The 19128-nt window shown below is 44.8% G+C and overlaps 1 protein-coding gene across 2 annotated transcripts in view; it reads right to left on the bottom strand.

The window, feature by feature from the left end:
- Nucleotides 1-504: 504 nt before the first annotated feature.
- Nucleotides 505-19128, bottom strand: part of rcan2 (regulator of calcineurin 2) — a 117189-nt gene continuing 98565 nt past the window's right edge. For both annotated transcript variants that reach the window (XM_084149282.1, XM_084149283.1), the window contains 2 exons: nt 16054-16225; nt 505-1522 (listed from right to left, as the gene is read on the bottom strand). In XM_084149282.1, coding sequence (XP_084005408.1) covers nt 1368-1522; nt 16054-16225 — 327 coding nt within the window. In that variant the 3' untranslated portion in view covers nt 505-1367. The remainder of the gene's footprint in view (nt 1523-16053; nt 16226-19128) is intronic.

The following is a 19128-nucleotide window of genomic DNA, read 5'->3' as shown; positions in this document are numbered from 1 at the left end:
TGGTTTGGGCTTAGTGGGACTATAATTTGTTTTTCAACAGGACAATGACCCAACACACCTCCAGGCTGTGTAAGCTCTATTTTACCAAGAAGGAGAGTGATGGAGTGCTGCATCAGATGACCTGGCCTCCACAATCACCCGACCTCAACCAAATTGAGATGGTTTGTGATGAGTCGGACCGCAGAGTGAAGGAAAAGCAGCCAACAAGTGCTCAGCATATGTGGGAACGCCTTCAAGACTGTTGGAAAAGCATTCCAGGTGAAGCTGGTTGAGAGAATGCCAAGAGTGTGCAAAGCTGTCATCAAGGCAAACGGTGGCTATTTGAAGAATCTCAAATCTAATTTGTTTAACACTATTTTGGTTATTACATGATTCCATATGTGTTATTTTATAGTTGTGATGTAATCACTATTATTCTACAATGTAGAAAATAGTAAAAATAAAGAAAAACACTTAAATGAATAGGTGTTATAAAACTTTTGACCAGTAGTGTAATGCTTTCACTTGAAGACGCATGGATTGTAACTTGTATTAGCATTGTTTTTTGTGAAGAACACCGATAGTCAGAAAACACAGGGTGAAGAGAGAGAAGTTAGAGAAGAGAGAGAGGTCAAATTGACAGTTACACACAGCAAACAGAACAAAGTAAACACACAAACTATATCAGACCAGTGCATGCATTGGCAAGATTAAAACAATTCCCATGGTCGACAGACAGCACTGATAACGCAATGAATAACCTCTGACAACTTTAAGGGACTATAAGACAAAGTATTGACCATTTACCATAATGTTCCTTCAGGTTACTTCAATTCATGCAGCGCCAGAATAATTCCACCACCTCAGTAGCTAGCATGCCCTAATGAGAGAAGCGCTATTCATTGTCAGTGCTTGTGGTACATACGCAGTGGTGCGAGAGCAAAGCTAACACACGTCTACAAAGGCGACCAATGGCCTTCTTTACACTGGCATGCGCCACAGCCCCTAAGCCAATCAGAGGCCGAGCTCAAAGCAAGGTGCTGCCCAATCACTGCTAACTGTGTGACATTACAACAACAGAATCATATAGACAGGAACTAATCACTGAGGGCATGGTGGCTGAGTCTTGAAAATCTGAAAGCGATATAAATATGGAGTATTGCCAACAGAAGGAAACAAACGCTGTGATCATACATGTAGCACATCAACGGCTGTATGACGAGGAGGATGAGGAACAGAGAGCACTCCCCCTCTGGCCTGGGCGGGGCGGCCGTGGGGCGTGGGGGGGCTGAACATGGGGAATGTTCCTGTGAGAGAGAGAGAGACGGCGGATCGATTCTCCTTCCTCCAGACGACGATGTTACGGCAGGAAGTGGCAGGGTGAGAGTTCAGTGTGAAGTAGGAAGGTCGGGGCGCCGGGTCTGGATGATTTTAGGTTTGGGGCAATTCTTTGGTTCCTCCTCCTCCTCGGTGTCGCTGTCGCAGACGTGGACTACGACGCTGGGGGTGGACTCTGTTCCTGCATGCAGCTCAAACTTCTCTCCTGTAGACAGAGAGAGTGAGAGTGGGAGAGGGAGAGAAAGAGAGAGGGAGAGAGAGATGGTCAGTACAAGAAAGACATTTGAAAATGTAAAGGCATACATGACCTCAAGAGGGAGCCCTGGTTCCAAGAGAGACACTAAATCAGTGAGGTGAGGCAAACTCAACCTGGGTAATGATTTTCTCCTCAAAATTGCTAAATGGTCCTGTGAGAATTGGGGGCATTTTGGTGAGCAGAAGGTTAATATACAGAAAGACTATGTAATTCTCTGGTTAGGAGGACCTGAACACAGGGAGGACTGAAGAAATTATATACTCTCTGTGTCTCTCTCTGTGTGTGTGTGTGTGTGTGTGTCTCTCTCTGTGTGTGTGTGTGTGTGTCTCTCTCTCTCTCTCTCTCTCTCTCTCTCTCTCTCTCTCTCTCTCTCTCCCTCTCCCTCTCTCCCCCTCTCCCCCTCTCCCTCTCCCTCTCTTCTCTCGCTGGGCTTCTCAGTCAACCGCTGGGTGACGTCAATGCTGCTGCATGCTGGCGCGCTGGGTCAGAGAGGGAGGGAGAGGAGGAGAGAGAGAGAGGATATTGCCCTCCCTGGGTCCCTGATTTCCACACTTAAAAGACCTCTGGGAGTTCAACACTCTCCTTCAGAGCTTTCATACAGTATACCCTAGCTATCATCTGTCATTTAGTACGTCTCAGGGATTCTGATAATGACAACATTACAGCTGTTTATCACATAATGACATACACACACACACACACACACACACACACACACACACACACACACACACACACACACACACACACACTAACTGAGCTCATTGTCATTCACAGCACATGCACCTGGCATTATCCCTGCTATTTCAGGCTCCGCTAATGAATGGGCTCTGTGTGTGTGTGTGTGTGTGTGTGTGTGTACGGACTGTACTGTATGCAGTAAGCTCACCATCTCTAAATCCATGGTGATGAATGCCTGTCCCGCCGCAACCCACCTGGCCAGCTCCTATCAAAGCTATTTATTAACCAGGATAAAATGGGATGGCACCTGATGGCTCGTGCCATGCGGAGCATGTGTGTGTGTGTGTGGCGGGGGTGGAAGGACAGATGGACAGCTGGACAGCGTCCTAGGCCCAGGACCACTAGCACACTGCATCTACTTTTACAGCATCTTTTCAAGCCAGGCAAAACACTCCAAATAATTCACAGCCTGAATATACAACATTCCTTAGCAACAGTCCCAAAATAAACGGGTGCAGTAGACTACAGCACAGGACTGCTGTTCTGGCACAGAGTTAACCCCATCATGGGTGAGGCAACAATTCCTTCAGGAGCGTTTGACTACTGCTGTACACACCTTTTCTATTAATATACTGTCCATTACACACCATTATATACATATATACATGTATATTTATATTCCGGACTCTGACATGGCTCGTTCTGATATTTCTTATATATTTTTTATTTTTCTGTTTTAGGATTTGTGTATATTGTTTAGTATTGTTAGGTATTACTGCAATGTTGGAGCTAGAAACATAAGCATTTCGCTGCACCTGAGATAACATCTGCAAAATATTTGTAGGCAACCGTTAACATTTGATTTGATTTGGAATGTGTGCTGCATGCTATTCACTGACATCATCTGTTCTAGCGTGGAAACGTTTTCTGACTAGCACTGGCTTTGCTGAGAGCTGTTTATTGACGAAAACTAGGCACTTATTATGACTGTGATATGTGGTTGTCCCACCTAGCTAACTTAAGGTGAATGCACTACCTGTAATTAGCTCTGGATAAGAGAGTCTGCTAAATGACTAGAATGTGAAATATAAATGTACATGTTAAAGACCTTATCTATTCTACTGTATGTTGTAAGGGCCAATACACCCAGCCATGATTTCACTGTATTACTACAGTATTACTACAGTATTACTACAGTATTACTACAGTATTACTATAGTGCTGTACCTTCTGCTCCAGACCCTGGTATGGTAATGGTACAGCGCTGCCTGCCTGCTGCCACACATCTTGGCAACCCCCTTACCCACAGATGCGCCTCAAATATTTCCTTTAATGATTTTATTTCTCAGGCTTAGTGAGAGAGCGAGTGAGAGGCTGGATCTGTGCCTTGTAAACAAGCCGGGAACAACAAAAGCATTCTCTCCTTAATGAGGCCTTGTGTTGGAGGGAGGCAGACTGATGGAGCCGCAATCACACTACACTAGACTCAGCTAGTCTCTCTGAAGGCTGGCCTGCATATGGAAACACTGCACTGGATAAAACACACATACAAATACAAACAAACACACACACGTGTCACATATCAGTTTGCAAACAATGTAAAAAAAGTATTATTGAGTTAATAAAGCCGCATACTGTCACGGATTCAGCCGAGGCTGCCCCTCCTCCTTGCTCGGGCAGGCTTCGGCGTTCGTCGTCACCGGAGTACTAGCTGCTACCGATCCATGTATCTATGTTCGACTTGTTCTGTCTTTATTGGTCACACCTGTTTCCCATTATGTAGTGATGTCTTACCTATTTAACCCTCTGTCTCACACTGTGTGTTGTGTGTGTTTGTTCATGTTTCGGCTGTCGTTAGTGTGTGGGTTTGTTCCCTCCCTGTGTGGAGGTTGTAGTTCTTTATTTTACCTTCGAGTAAAGTACGTCTTCTGATTAGCTCTGTGTCCTGCGCTTGACTTCGCCTACCGCATTTCACTGACGTCCTGACACATACAAACATGGTCTCTTTTTTGCTTTCCAGAGTAACGCAGCTCCAAAATGCAGGTGTTTCAGCCTAGCTCAGTGCTTTCGGTGGTGGAGGGCAGCCAGCGAAAATACAGAGCGTAGGGGTTGGTAATCTTCTCTAGTTGCGCCGTGATTGGCTCAGTGTTCTGTCATTAATGGCAACACTATGTCACCGCAAAATCTACAGGGAGAGCTAGAAAGTTCAAGCCCCCTTGGCTGCTGCCATTCATTTACATTACAAGTGCCCATCCAAGAAGGCTCAAGGTCATTGACCACAGATAAAATAATGTAAAATCACGTTATATCTACTGTAGCTTTGATTGGACTGATCATGTCAACATTATACTTTCAAAATCGTTGCTAGCAAGCTAGACAAGCAGTCATCATCATGAATCACGTCGACAATCTACTGACAAAATCCTTTTCAATCCTTGTCATATGAAGAGAAATTATAGATAAAACGTATCGGTGCTCATCGGCCATTGGACATAAACATTACACAACAAGTTGGATATCGCAAATTCAACAATGAGTGGTTTGGAAGGAATCAGTGGCTCACTGCAAGCGTTGCCAAGCAATCCCTATTTTGCTTCTGTGACGACGTGTGAAAGAAGGAGTCAGGCGCAGGAGGTAAAATATCCATTTGTTTAATCCGTTTGCATAAATCAAATGCCTCAAGCGTCAAACGAAACTGTACAAGGGAAAACATCCACCTTGACAAATAACACAGTGAAATGTAGCTCAACCGAGCTACACGCTCTCACAACAAAACAATCACTCACAAAGGCAAGGGGAACAGAGGGAACACTTATACACATACTAATTAGGGGAATGAGCACCAGGTGTGTGTGATTGACAAGACATGACAAGTGGAGTGATGAGAATGGGGTCGGCAGTAGCTAGTACTCCGGTGACGACGAACGCCGAAGCCTGCCGGAACCAGGAGGGGGGGCAGCTTCCCCTGCCTGTTATTCGGTGGAGAGGGTGTGTGGTCCAATTCTGGGTTTAAGGGTCTCTTTCCCAAACTTAAAAGGATAAACATTCACATGGAACACCATGGGCCAGAAAAGGTTGAATACATTGGCCATGCTGTCAAGCCAGCATGACTTCTGCCGCGTTCAAAACAACTGGAAACTCGGAACAGGGAAATCTCAGACGGTCAGACGGTCATCCTACTCGGAATTCTAAGTTGGAAACTCGGGCCTCTTTCTAGAGCTCCGACCTGAAGATCACTGACATCATGATTCGACCTTGTTTTTTTTCCAGTTCCCAGTTGTCTTGAAAGGACCATAAATCCAGAGAATGCCAGACCTTATGACAAAATTTGCCCACTAGAAGGACCGCCGCGCCACCTTCCTGTTCAAGTGAGCACAGCACAACTGTGAGTCCAAAAATGTATTGTATGCTGCTGCATAAATGATGTAATATGCCAGGGAGATATGTATGCTGTAGCTAAGAAAGTAATACTAAGTGTATGTTGTGTAGTAAGCTGTTAGTAGCCCATGTGCCTCACCCTAATAATTTGGTCCCTTTCCCCCTCATAACTTAGCCTACTGTTCTGACTTAGTGGTGCACATGTAGCGTATAGCCTGTTTTATAGAAATGTCATCATCGAATATTGTAAGAGCTTTCATTGTCTGCTTATATGCCCCCTCTATTTATCCTACGGTTCTGACTTGGTGTACAGGGAGAACACTGTAAGAACGGCCCATGTTCTGAATTCTGTTGCTGTACATTTCAAAAGTGCTGAACAAATCATTATATTGACTACGTCTATCTTAGCTCGCTCATTAATGTCTTCACCGAAAATGAAGGATTGCCTCTTATCCGCTTGTTGTTCTCTTATGCCATAGTTTGTACATCTCAATTGTCAGCAGAAACCACATTTGTATAAGCAAGACAGCCATATCAGCTATGTTTTTAAAAAAGGCAGTAAATGAGGCTGAATGAACTGTTACGCTGCCAGACAAGGCTCCACTGATAGCCAGGTGTAGCGGTGGTAAGGATTCACTCCATGGTGCTGAAAATAATGTTGACAGTTTAAAGACAGTGTCATTAACTAAAGTCTCTATATGAAGGTTTAAATTAAAATTCCCTATTCTCTGTTAACTCCAGACTGACTGAGTCAACTCTCCCAAGAGTGCTAACCCTAAAGCTTATCCACTAATACTCTGAAGAATAAAAGCCTGCAATGCGCTCTCTCACACACACACATGCGCACGCCCGCGCACACACACGTGCACGCACGCAGACACAAATGCACACACACATACACACACTATGGAGTATGCACGTACGCATACACACAAACATACACTAATGATGTATGACAGATAGCTATAGTAAGCGCCTGTAATGTTTACAGTTTAAACGGTAGAGCTTTCAAATAAAAAGGTTCTATACATACTGCACTGTACAGCATTACATCAGAGTCTAAACAGTGTTTTAAAAGTTTACATTCATATACTGCACTCTATTCTATGACATAAAAGGCATATGCCCAGGCCTTATCATTGAAGTGCTACTTCAGTGTACCAGGAAATATTCACCACCAAGGCATCGTGATTTTTAGCCCAATCACATTTTAGTTGCTGCACTTGAAGTGTTCTAAACATTTCAGATAATAACCATTCCCACTTGCTTACAGTACATACCATTTACCCTCTACTCCATATACACTGTTTTCACACAGTCATCTTCAAGCACTACTATCCCCTGACCTTATGTCAGTCTCTGACCCCAGAATCTTTAACTACAGCCTTCTGCTCCACTTCTGACTCTAGGTCAGTGTATAAATGAAAGGCCAGTGATACGGGGGTAAAGACCAGTTTGATCCTGCTCTGCTCTGCTCCACTCCACTCCCATAATTATGCAATATCCTTTAAATGAATCACTTATGCAATCCACTCTAGTCCCTAAACAGAGGAAATAATACAGTCACTTGAGAGACATTTCATGTGCTGTATACACTTACAGTGATGTAGTTAGCAGTGAAAGGGACTGATAGGGTTTGTGGGTTGTTTGTGGGTTGTTTGTGGGTTGTTTGTGGGTTCCACCAGATGTATCACTGGGTGCTTGTGAGGGGACCTGCATGGTTGGTTGACTAGTAAAGGAAAGTTTCAAGTGGGATATTTTTGTGCTTGTAAAAGTTAGATGCTATCCATAGTGACTTAGAGGGCAATGAGGCCACGAAGTTGCTGGTGTATGGTGTTAACCACCAGCTGTGGCTGTCCTGGGGTTTAGACCCAGCTAGAGAGAGCCCTCGGCTCCAGAGAGACGTCCCGTAGCCCAGGCTGACCCATACTGACAGGGGCTCCACTAGCAAGTACCTACACTATTAATGACTATGAATGGGAGATTTGCTTAGACCCAACTCTAACCTTCTGTAATCAATCAATCAATCAATTTTATTTTATATAGCCCTTCTTACATCAGCTAATATCTCGAAGTGCTGTACAGAAACCCAGCCTAAAACCCCAAACAGCTAGTAATGCAGGTGTAGAAGCACGGTGGCTAGGAAAAACTCCCTAGAAAGGCGAAAACCTAGGAAGAAACCTAGAGAGGAACCAGGCTATGAGGGGTGGCCAGTCCTCTTCTGGCTGTGCCGGGTGGAGATTATAACAGAACCATGCCAAGATGTTCAAAAATGTTCATAAGTGACAAGCATGGTCAAATAATAATCAGGAATAAATCTCAGTTGGCTTTTCATAGCCGATCATTAAGAGTTGAAAACAGCAGGTCTGGGACAGGTAGGGGTTCCATAACCGCAGGCAGAACAGTTGAAACTGGAATAGCAGCAAGGCCAGGCGGACTGGGGACAGCAAGGAGTCACCACGGCCGGTAGTCCCGACGTATGGTCCTAGGGCTCAGGTCTCTCAGTTGGCTTTTCATAGCCGATCATTAAGAGTTGAAAACAGCAGGTCTGGGACAGGTAGGGGTTTCGTAGCCGCAGGCAGAACAGTTGAAACTGGAATAGCAGCAAGGCCAGGCGGACTGGGGACAGCAAGGTGTCATCATGCCCGGTAGTCCTGACGTATGGTCCTAGGGCTCAGGTTCTCAGAGAGAAAGAGAGAACGAGAGAATTAGAGAGAGCATACTTAAATTCACACAGGACACTGGATAAGACAGGAGAAGTACTCCAGGTATAACCAACTAACCCCAGCCCCCCGACACATAAACTACTGCAGCATAAATACTGGAGGCTGAGACAGGAGCGGTCCGGAGACACTGTGGCCCCATCCGAAGAAACCCCCGGACAGGGCCAAACAGGAAGGATATAACCCCACCCACTCCGCCAAAGCACAGCCCCCGCACCACTAGAGGGATATCCCCAACCACCAACTTACAATCCTGAGACAAGGCCGAGTATAGCCCACAGAGGTCTCCACCACAGCACAAACCAAGGGGGGGGCGCCAACCCAGACAGGAAGATCACGTCAGTAACTCAACCCACTCAAGTGACGCACCCCTCCCAGGGACGGCATGAAAGAGCACCAGCAAGCCAGTGACTCAGCCCCTGCAACAGGGTTAGAGGCAGAGAACCCCAGTGGAGAGGGGAACCGGCCTGGCAGAGACAGCAAGGGCTGTTCGTTGCTCCAGCCTTTCCGTTCACCTTCACACTCCTGGGCCAGACTACACTCAATCATATGACCTACTGAAGAGATAAGTCTTCAGTAAAGACTTAAAGGTTGAGACCGAGTCTGCGTCTCTCACATGGGTAGGCAGACTGTTCCATAAAAATGGAGATCTATAGGAGAAAGCCCTGCCTCCCGCTGTTTGCTTAGAAATTCTAGGGACAATTAGGAGGCCTGCGTCTTGTGACCGTAGCGTACGTATTGGTATGTACGGCAGGACCAACTCGGAAAGATAGGTAGGAGCAAGCCCATGTAACGCTTTATAGGTTAACAGTAAAACCTTGAAATCAGCCCTTGCCTTAACAGGAAGCCAGTGTAGGGAAGCTAGCACTGGAGTAATATGATCAAATTTCTTGGTTCTAGTCAGGATTCTAGCAGCCGTATTTAGCACTAACTGAAGTTTATTTAGTGCTTTATCCGGGTAGCCGGAAAATAGAGCATTGCAGTAGTCTAACCTAGAAGTAACAAATGCATGGATTAATTTTTCTGCATCATTTTTGGACAGAAAATTTCTGATTTTTGCAATGTTACGTAGATGGAAAAAAGCTGTCCTTGAAACAGTCTTGATATGTTCGTCAAAAGAGAGATCAGGGTCAAGAGTAACGCCGAGGTCCTTCACAGTTTTATTTGAGACGACTTTACAACCATCAAGATGAATTGTCAGATTTAACAGAAGATCTCTTTGTTTCTTGGGACCTAGAACAAGCATCTCTGTTTTGTCCGAGTTTAAAAGTAAAAAGTTTTCAGCCATCCACTTCCTTATGTCTGAAACACAGGCTTCTAGCGAGGGCAATTTTGGGGCTTCACCATGTTTCATTGAAATGTACAGCTGTGTGTCATCCGCATAGCAGTGAAAGTTAACATTATGTTTTCGAATAACATCCCCAAGAGGTAAAATATATAGTGAAAACAATAGTGGTCCTAAAACGGAACCTTGAGGAACACCGAAATGTACAGTTGATTTGTCGGAGGACAGACCATTCACAGAGACAAACTGATATCTTTCCGACAGGTAGGATCTAAACCAGGCCAGAACTTGTCCGTGTAGACCAATTTGGGTTTCCAGTCTCTCCAAAAGAATGTGGTGATCGATGGTGTCAAAGGCAGCACTAAGGTCTAGTAGCACGAGGACAGATGCAGAGCCTCGGTCTGACGCCATTAAAAGGTCATTTACCACCTTCACAAGTGCAGTCTCAGTGCTATGATGGGGTCTAAAACCAGACTGAAGCATTTCGTATACATTGTTTGTCTTCAGAAAGGCAGTGAGTTGCTGCGCAACAGCTTTTTCTAAAATTTTTGAGAGGAATGGAAGATTCGATATAGGCCGATAGTTTTTTATATTTTCCGGGTCAAGGTTTGGCTTTTTCAAGAGAGGCTTTATCACTGCCACTTTTAGTGAGTTTGGTACACATCCGGTGGATAGAGAGCTGTTTATTATGTTCAACATAGGAGGGCCAAGCACAGGAAGCAGCTCCTTCAGCAGTTTAGTAGGAATAGGATCCAGTATGCAGCTTGAAGGTTTAGAGGCCATGATTATTTTCATCATTGTGTCAAGAGATATAGTACTAAAACACTTAAGTGTCTCTCCCGATCCCAGGCCCTCGCAGAGCTGTGCAGATCCAGGACAGCTAAGCCCTGGAGGAATACGCAGATTCAAAGAGGAGTCCGTAATTTGCTTTCTAATGGTCATGATCTTTTCCTCAAAGAAGTTCATGAATTTATCACTGCTAAAGTGAAAGCCATCCTCTCTTGGGGAATGCTGCTTTTTAGTTAGCTTTGCAACAGTATCAAAAAGAAATTTTGGATTGTTCTTATTTTCCTCGATTAAGTTGGAAAAGTAGGATGATCGAGCAGCAGTGAGGGCTCTTCGGTACTGCACGGTACTGTCTTTCCAAGCTAGTCGGAAGACTTCCAGTTTGGTGTGGCGCCATTTCCGTTCCAATTTCCTGGAAGCTTGCTTCAAAGCTCGGGTATTTTCTGTATACCAGGGAGCTAGTTTCTTATGACAAATGTTTTTCGTTTTTAGGGGTGCAACTGCATCTAGGGTATTGCGCAAGGTTAAATTGAGTTCCTCAGTTAAGTGGTTAACTGATTTTTGTCCTCTGACGTCCTTGGGTAGGCAGAAGGAGTCTGGAAGGGCATCAATGAATTTTTGTGTTGTTTGAGAATTTATAGCACGACTTTTGATGCTCCTTGGTTGGGGTCTGAGCAGATTATTTGTTGCGATTGCAAATGTAATAAAATGGTGGTCCGATAGTCCAGGATTTTGTGGAAAAACATTAAGATCTACAACATTTATTCCATGGGACAAAACTAGGTCCAGAGTATGACTGTGGCAGTGAGTAGGTCCAGAGACATGTTGGACAAAACCCACTGAGTCGATAATGGCTCCGAAAGACTTTTGGAGTGGGTCTGTGGACTTCTCCATGTGAATATTAAAATCACCAAAAATTAGAATATGATCTGCTATGACTACAAGGTCTGATAGGAATTCAGGAAACTCAGAGAGGAACGCTGTATATGGCCCAGGAGGCCTGTAAACAGTAGCTATAAAAAGTGATTGAGTAGGCTGCATAGATTTCATGACTAGAAGCTCAAAAGATGAAAACGCCATTTTTTTTTTTGTAAATTGAAATTTGCTATCGTAAATGTTAGCAACACCGCCGCCTTTGCGGGATGCACGGGGAATATGGTCACTAGTGTAACCAGGAGGTGAGGCCTCATTTAACACAGCAAATTCATCAGGCTTAAGCCATGTTTCAGTCAGGCCAATCACATCAAGATTATGATCAGTGATTAGTTCATTGACTATGACTGCCTTTGAAGTGAGGGATCTAACATTAAGTAACCCTATTTTGAGATGTGAGGTATCACGATCTCTTTCAATAATGGCAGGAATGGAGGAGGTCTTTATCCTAATAAGATTGCTAGGGTGAACACCGCCATGTTTAGTTTTGCCCAACCTAGGTCGAGGCACAGACACAGTCTCAATGGGTATGGCTGAGCTGACTACACTGACTGTGCTATTGGCAGACTCCACTAAGCTGGCAGGTTGGCTAACAGCCTGCTGCCTGGCCTGCACCCTATTTCACTGTGGGGCTAGAGGAGTTAGAGCCCTATCTATGTTGGTAGATAAGAGGAGAGCACCCCTCCAGCTAGGATGGAGTCCGTCACTCCTCAGCAGGTCAGGCTTGGTCCTGTTTGTGGGTGAGTCCCAGAAAGAGGGCCAATTATCCACAAATGTTATCTTTTGGGAGGGGCAGAAAACAGTTTTCAACCAGCGATTAAGTGTTATTATATAGTATGAAGCCAGACAATGTCCCGTACACAATGAGCCTGGTTACAGTGATGGGTAAGATCACTTTCACTATCTTGTGCAGAGAGCCTCGTGCTTCATTAGACTAGGTGAATCACTACCTACCACTATCCACTACTATCACATCATAATAGATGCACTTCATCTCAAACAGGAACTCGATAGGAATATGAAATGGTGTTCCAGTAAATATAAGAGGAAGTAAGTATACTATATGTCTATCTTGATAGATACAGGAAGATCATTCTATTCAAATACAACTGATCTTGAGGAGTCATATGAGTATGTAGGCTTACATTATGTTCCGGTTCGTGGGCCTATGCAGTCATGCAGTATAGGGATGACCCCAGCTTATCAGATCAGGGAGCGAGAGTGAGGATAGAAGGACAGAGAGAGAGGGAAGATAGACGGAGAGAGGGAAAATAGAGTGAGAGAGAGAAGAATAAAGGAAGAGAGGGAGAGAGAGAACTCTCAGCGTGATGTGTTTTGATGGGATTTGGGGAGAGAGAGAGAGAGAGCCCCAGGACAGCAACACAATTAGACTCAACCAAATCATGAGAAAACAAAAAGAGAATTACTTGACACATTGGAAAGAATTAACAAAAAAACAGAGCAAACTAGAATGCTATTTGGCCCTAAACCGAGAGTACACAGTGGCAGAATACCTGACCACTGTGACTGACCCAAAATTAAGGAAAGCTTTCACTATATACAGACTCAGTGAGCATTGCCTTGCTATTGAGAAAGGCCGCCATAGGCAGACCTGGCTCTCAAGAGAAGACAGGCTATGTGCACACTGCCCACAAAATGAGGTGGAAACTGTGCTGCACTTCCTAATCTCCTGCCAAATGTATGGCCATATTAGAGACACATATTTCCCTCAGATTACACAGACCCACAAAGAATTCGAAAACAAATCAAATTTTGATCAACTCCCATATCTATTGGGTGAAATACCACAGTCTGCCATCACAGCAGCAATATTTGTTTATTATCTATTTAACTTGCTTTGGCAATGTAAACATATGTTTCCCATGCCAATAAAGCCCCTTAAATTGAAATTGAATTGAAATTGAGAAAGAGAAAGAGAGCGAAAGAGAGAGAAAGAGAAATAGAGCGAAAGAGAGAGAGAGAGAAAGAGAGAGAAAAGAGAGAGAAGAGAGAGAGAGAGAGAGAGAGAGAGAGAGAGAGAGAGAGAGAGAGAGAGAGAGAGAGAGAGAGAGAGAGAGAGAGAGAGAGAGAGAGAGAGAGATACAGTTCCCTAGGGGGTTGACAGCTGATTGTTAGTAATGTCAAACCCTGTTGCATAATCTAAATGTTCCTACATCTCATCCCACCACCCAGAGCCATTTTAACATCCACTGCAGCTACAAATAGAAGAGATAGGCAGACAGACAGACAGACAGACAGACAGACAGACAGAGTGCGTGACATTCAATTTCACTTTTCAAAATGGCCTCCTTCATTGACCTGAGGTAGTGTCAGTGGGGCAGAGAGAGAGAGGGGGGAGAGATAGAGCGAGAGAGAGAGAAAGAGAGAAGTTAGCGAGGACCTGCAAGTGCTCTCTCTCTCTCCCTCCCTTCATATCATTGACTGGGACTAAGGGTTTATTTATGTGGGAGTTAACAGCGCGATTGGCAGCTCAAGCAAAGTCAAGCTAAAATTAGCAGGATGGCAAGAATCTGTGAAACAGCTGTTCTGATAAGAAAATGAGGCTCTCGCCAGGAAGGCAGATGGTCTTGACTCTGGCTGTATGGAATATAATCCCTGCACATTTAGATACACACTGAGATGAAGCATTGTAAGAGTGTAGTAGCCTACCTTTCACAGTACTAAGCTTAACTACTGGACACTATGTATTCACCAAACTTGGCTTTTTGAGTAGGCCTAGGCTTACTGCTGGACAAAAAGCACTCTAGTATCAGGCATTTAGTGAGATGAAAAAAAAAGCCTGATAAAAAGATGATTGACACTCCATTTAGGTCTATTTCAAACAACAAGAAGACATAACAGCTAACTGATTTACATTTGAATCCGCTACTTGCTCGGACTAAACCTCTTACTCAAAGACAGCCATCATTATCAAGCCAGACACAATTGTGGTTGTCACTCTCTCCTGACTGACTGACTGACTGACTAAATGACATGGTGGCTGAGGTGACTCAATTCCAGAGGAGAGTTGGGGGGGTTTTAGATAGAGACTTGTTGATATTCCTCTCATAGCCGAGATGAATAAACCATTGGTGTACAGGGAGTCAGCAGTGACAGGTCGTCAATGTCTCTCACCCTCATGCATTATTCATGGTTGACATGACGACGTGCAGCGGAACCTTTGTGAAGAGAGTGGCACTGCTTTGGCGCGCGGCTCTTTCAAGTCGGCGGCAATTAAAATTTAGCGAAGTAGCACTGCCCCTCTGATGGCATGAAAAACAGAGGCAGACTGGAGCAGAAGGGAGTGAATGAGGATAGGATACATTCTGACTGGAGTGCTGTTCATTAAATCAAAAGCGATGTCTCATGTCTTAAACTGGTGAGAGATGTTACAGACATGACAAGTTGCTCCATCTCAACGTCTGTCATATTTTATTGTGTTTGAAATTACTTTTAATCAATACATTTCATAGGAAACCTACTAGGTAGTATTACATAGCCTGTGACAGACAGTGCTAAACATGTCCATGGATCTAAATACAGGACTCAGCATTGTTATTTTAGATGAACTCTTTGGGACTATACTATAATGTGAGACAACCTTGTGTGGAATGTCCTTCCTCAGTTTAAATGCATGTGTAAATAGCGTGTTGCCTGTAATAAACCTAGTGGACCGTATTTCCAATGGGAACAGTAGGCTACGTAATCAGACCAACAGCTGGGGAGTAGAGAGGGTGACCTGACTGACCTCCTACGAAATGGACGGTCACCTCCCGGGCGGTCATCTACTCTGTTGGACTATGTGTGTGGTCCACTACAAACACTAACTGGACTTCTGGACATGACACCGTCATAAACGCCAGAACACAACCTTCCCTATACGCTGAAGTGGAAATATACAGGAGTTGATACACTTGTTGTGATCGTAAAGAATATTGAAGGACACAAAGGGCTTTACATTGTATGGGAGTAAAACTTCCTGATGTCTCTATACTGCATCTGAAGGTCAACTGGGGTTCAGCCATTGTGGGGATTCGTTACTTGAAAATAGTTATATATTACATTTGACTTGTTACCTTCAATCAAAGTAACGCGTTATGTTACTTGATACCTTTGTAACGCATTATCCCCAACACTGGGTTCAGCTAATAGAAATTCTCCTCTAGTCTCAGTCGTTGTTGTGAGTGTCTCTATGGTCTTGTGTTCTATACAGACGTCTGCATTACGGCTGATTATAGAACACACAGTGATTGATACCAGAGGATGTATTCTATGAATATTAATAACTTTTAAAGGTACAGGTTCTGACCGGTGTGACATGACAAAATGAATCTTTAAAACAAGAAGAATTTGACCTGATGCCCTGCTTGACCGAGGGGAGGTGCTCTAGGATGTCATATTACATGACGCATCACGTAGCACTGGATATATTTACAGAGGAAGTGAGAGATGTGAGAGAGGGAACGAGAGAGCGAGATTGACAAAGAGCTAGCAAGCAAGAGAATGAGACAATAGAAGAGTGTGTAAGAGAAAGATGAGAAAGAGAATGAGAGAGAAATGATTGAAAGAATGAAACAGAGAGAACAATAGAAAGGTGTGAGAGAAACACTGAGACTGAGAAACTGAAAACTGAAACAGAGCGGTCGCTCTGAATGAAAAACAGCATGTACTGTGTAACTAGTGGTATGACTCACCAGGGCCCAGCTTGGCCACAGCATAGAGCAGGTCGTAGTTGATGACGGGCGTGGTCTCGTCTATCTGCTGCCAGCCAATGGGCGGCGAGCCGGGAGGGGAGATGAGGAACTGTTTAGAGGGCTGGGGAGGAGCCAGGTGCAGGTTATCACCTTCTGATACTTGGTTTTGGACCTGAGGGAGGGAGGGATAGAGAGAGAGAGAGAGAGAGAGAGAGAGAGAGAGAGAGAGAGAGAGAGAGAGAGAGAGAGAGAGAGAGAGAGAGAGAGAGAGACCAAATATTAGTGAATGTGTTTGAATTAGATGTCTCTTAGTGATTCTCTTAAAAAAAACAAAAAAAACGCCCATAGTGGGTCAGTTAGTTCCAGACAGTCAGTTAATTCCACATCTTAGTTCCAAGGGATTCAGCCAGCCAGAGAGCTGAGGTTAAAGGACACTGACTGGGAACGATCAGTGTCTGGGTCATGGGTTCCTCTCCACTGCTCCCCAGGACCAACACTAGTCTACTGGGCTACAGACCTCACTGCTCCCCAGGACCAACACTAGTCTACTGGGCTACAGACCTCACTGCTCCCCAGGACCAACACTAGTCTACTGGGCTACAGACCTCACTGCTCCCCAGGACCAACACTAGTCTACTGGGCTACAGACCTCACTGCTCCCCAGGACCAACACTAGTCTACTGGGCTACAGACCTCACTGCTCCCCAGGACCAACACTAGTCTACTGGGCTACAGACCTCACTGCTCCCCAGAACCACTAGTCTACTGGGCTACAGACCTCACTGCTCCCCAGGACCAACACTAGTCTACTGGGCTACAGACCTCACTGCTCCCCAGGACCACTAGTCTACTGGGCTACAGACCTCACTGCTCCCCAGGACCAACACTAGTCTACTGGGCTACAGACCTCACTGCTCCCCAGGACCAACACTAGTCTACTGGGCTACAGACCTCACTGCTCCCCAGGACCACTAGTCTACTGGGCTACAGACCTCACTGCTCCCCAGGACCAACACTAGTCTACTGGGCTACAGACCTCACTGCTCCCCAGGACCAACACTAGTCTACTGGGCTACAGACCTCACTGCTCCCCAGGACCAACACTAGTCTACTGGGCTACAGACCTCACTGCTCCCCAGGACCAACACTAGTCTACTGGGCTACAGACCCACATCATCACCATCAGGACGGTCATCTTGAGTAATAGCTAATAGGTCCAGATCACATGTAGATCATCAGAGTGCTGTCTGTGTGCTCCAGCCTCCGGGCAGCACAGCACAGTGTAACATTTGGTCCTGCAGATATTATGTCATCTCTAACAGGAGTATAACTCATGGACTTAATCTCTCTCTCTCTGCCTCAGCGGAATATTTGTGACCCTGATATCCTTTGGGAGAGGAATTAGACAGGCCTACTGGCTAATGTGGAGCAATCACACGCTGCTTCTGCAAGGAGAAGGGCACTCGCACACACACACACACACACACACACACACACACACACACACACACACACACACACACACACACACACACACACACACACACACACACACACACACACACACACACACACACACACACACACACACACACACACACACACACACACACACACACACACCCTGGAGAGACTTTCAGTGTTAGTCACACTGCATCGGTGACAAAATGTAAACATGAGACTATTTTCCATAAACCCAGTTTTCCCCTGAACTATACACCATAACTAAAGCTAGTGTCTTAAAGATGCAGCCCGAGATCTTAAGCACTTACTAATTTGTAACACACAGTCGGATGTTTACATACACTTAGGTTGGAGTCATTAAAACTCGTTTTTCAACCACTCCACACATTTCTTGTTAACAAAGTATCGTTTTGGCAAGTCGGTTAGGACATCTACTTTGTGCATGACACAAGTAATTTTTCCAACAATTGTTTACAGACAGATTATTTCACTTATAATTCACTGTATCACAATTCCAGTGGGTCAGAAGTTTATATACACTAAGTTGACTGTGCCTTTCAACAGCTTGGAAAATTCCAGAAAATGATGTCATGGCTTTAGAAGCTTCTAAAGGCTAATTGACATCATTTGAGTCAATTGGAGGTGTACCTGTGGATGTATTTCAAGGCCTACCTTCAAACTCAGTGCCTCTTTGCTTGACATCATGGGAAAATCTAAAGAAATCAGCCAAGACCTCAGAAAATAAATTGTAGACCTCCACAAGTCTGGTTTATCCTTGGGAGCAATTTCCAAACGCCTGAAGGTACCACGTTCATCTGTACACACAATAGTACGCAAGTATAAACACCATGGGACCACGCAGCCGTCATACCGCTCAGGAAGGAGACGCGTTCTGTCTCCTAGAGATGTACTTTGGTGCGAAAAGTGCAAATCAATCCCAGAACAACAGCAAAGGACCTTGTGAGGATGCTGAATGAAACAGGTACAAAAGTATCTATATCCACAGTAAAACAAGTCCTATATTGACATAAAGTGAAAGGCCGCTCAGCAAGGAAGAAGCCACTGCTCCAAAACTGCCATTAAAAAGCCAGACTATGGTTCGCAACTGCACATGGGGACAAAGATCGTACTTTTTGGAGAAATGTCCTCTGGTCTGATGAAACAAAAATAGAACTGTTTGGCCATAATGACCATCGTTATGTTTGGAGGAAAAAGGGGGATGCTTGCAAGCGGAAGAACACCATCCCAACCGTGAAGCACGGGGGTGGCAGCATCATGCTGTGGGCGTGCTTTGCTGCAGGAGGGACTGGTGCACTTCACAAAATAGATGGCATCATGAGGAAGGAAAATTATGTGGATATATTGAAGCAACATCTCAAGACATCAGTCAGGAAGTTAAAGCTTGGTCACAAATGACCCAAAGCATACTTCCAAAGTTGTGGCAAAATGGCTTAAGGACAATAAAGTCAGGGTATTGGAGTGGCCATCACAAAGCCCTGACCTCAATCCTATAGAACATTTGTGGGCAGAACTGAAAAAGCATGTGTGAGCAAGGAGGCCTACAAACCTGACTCAGTTACACCAGCTCTGTCAGGAGGAATGGGCCAAAAT

This window comes from Coregonus lavaretus (assembly GCF_964263955.1).
Source record: "Coregonus lavaretus genome assembly, chromosome: 31".
NCBI classification, from domain to species: domain Eukaryota; kingdom Metazoa; phylum Chordata; class Actinopteri; order Salmoniformes; family Salmonidae; genus Coregonus; species Coregonus lavaretus.
This window is presented reverse-complemented; position numbering and strand designations above follow the sequence as displayed.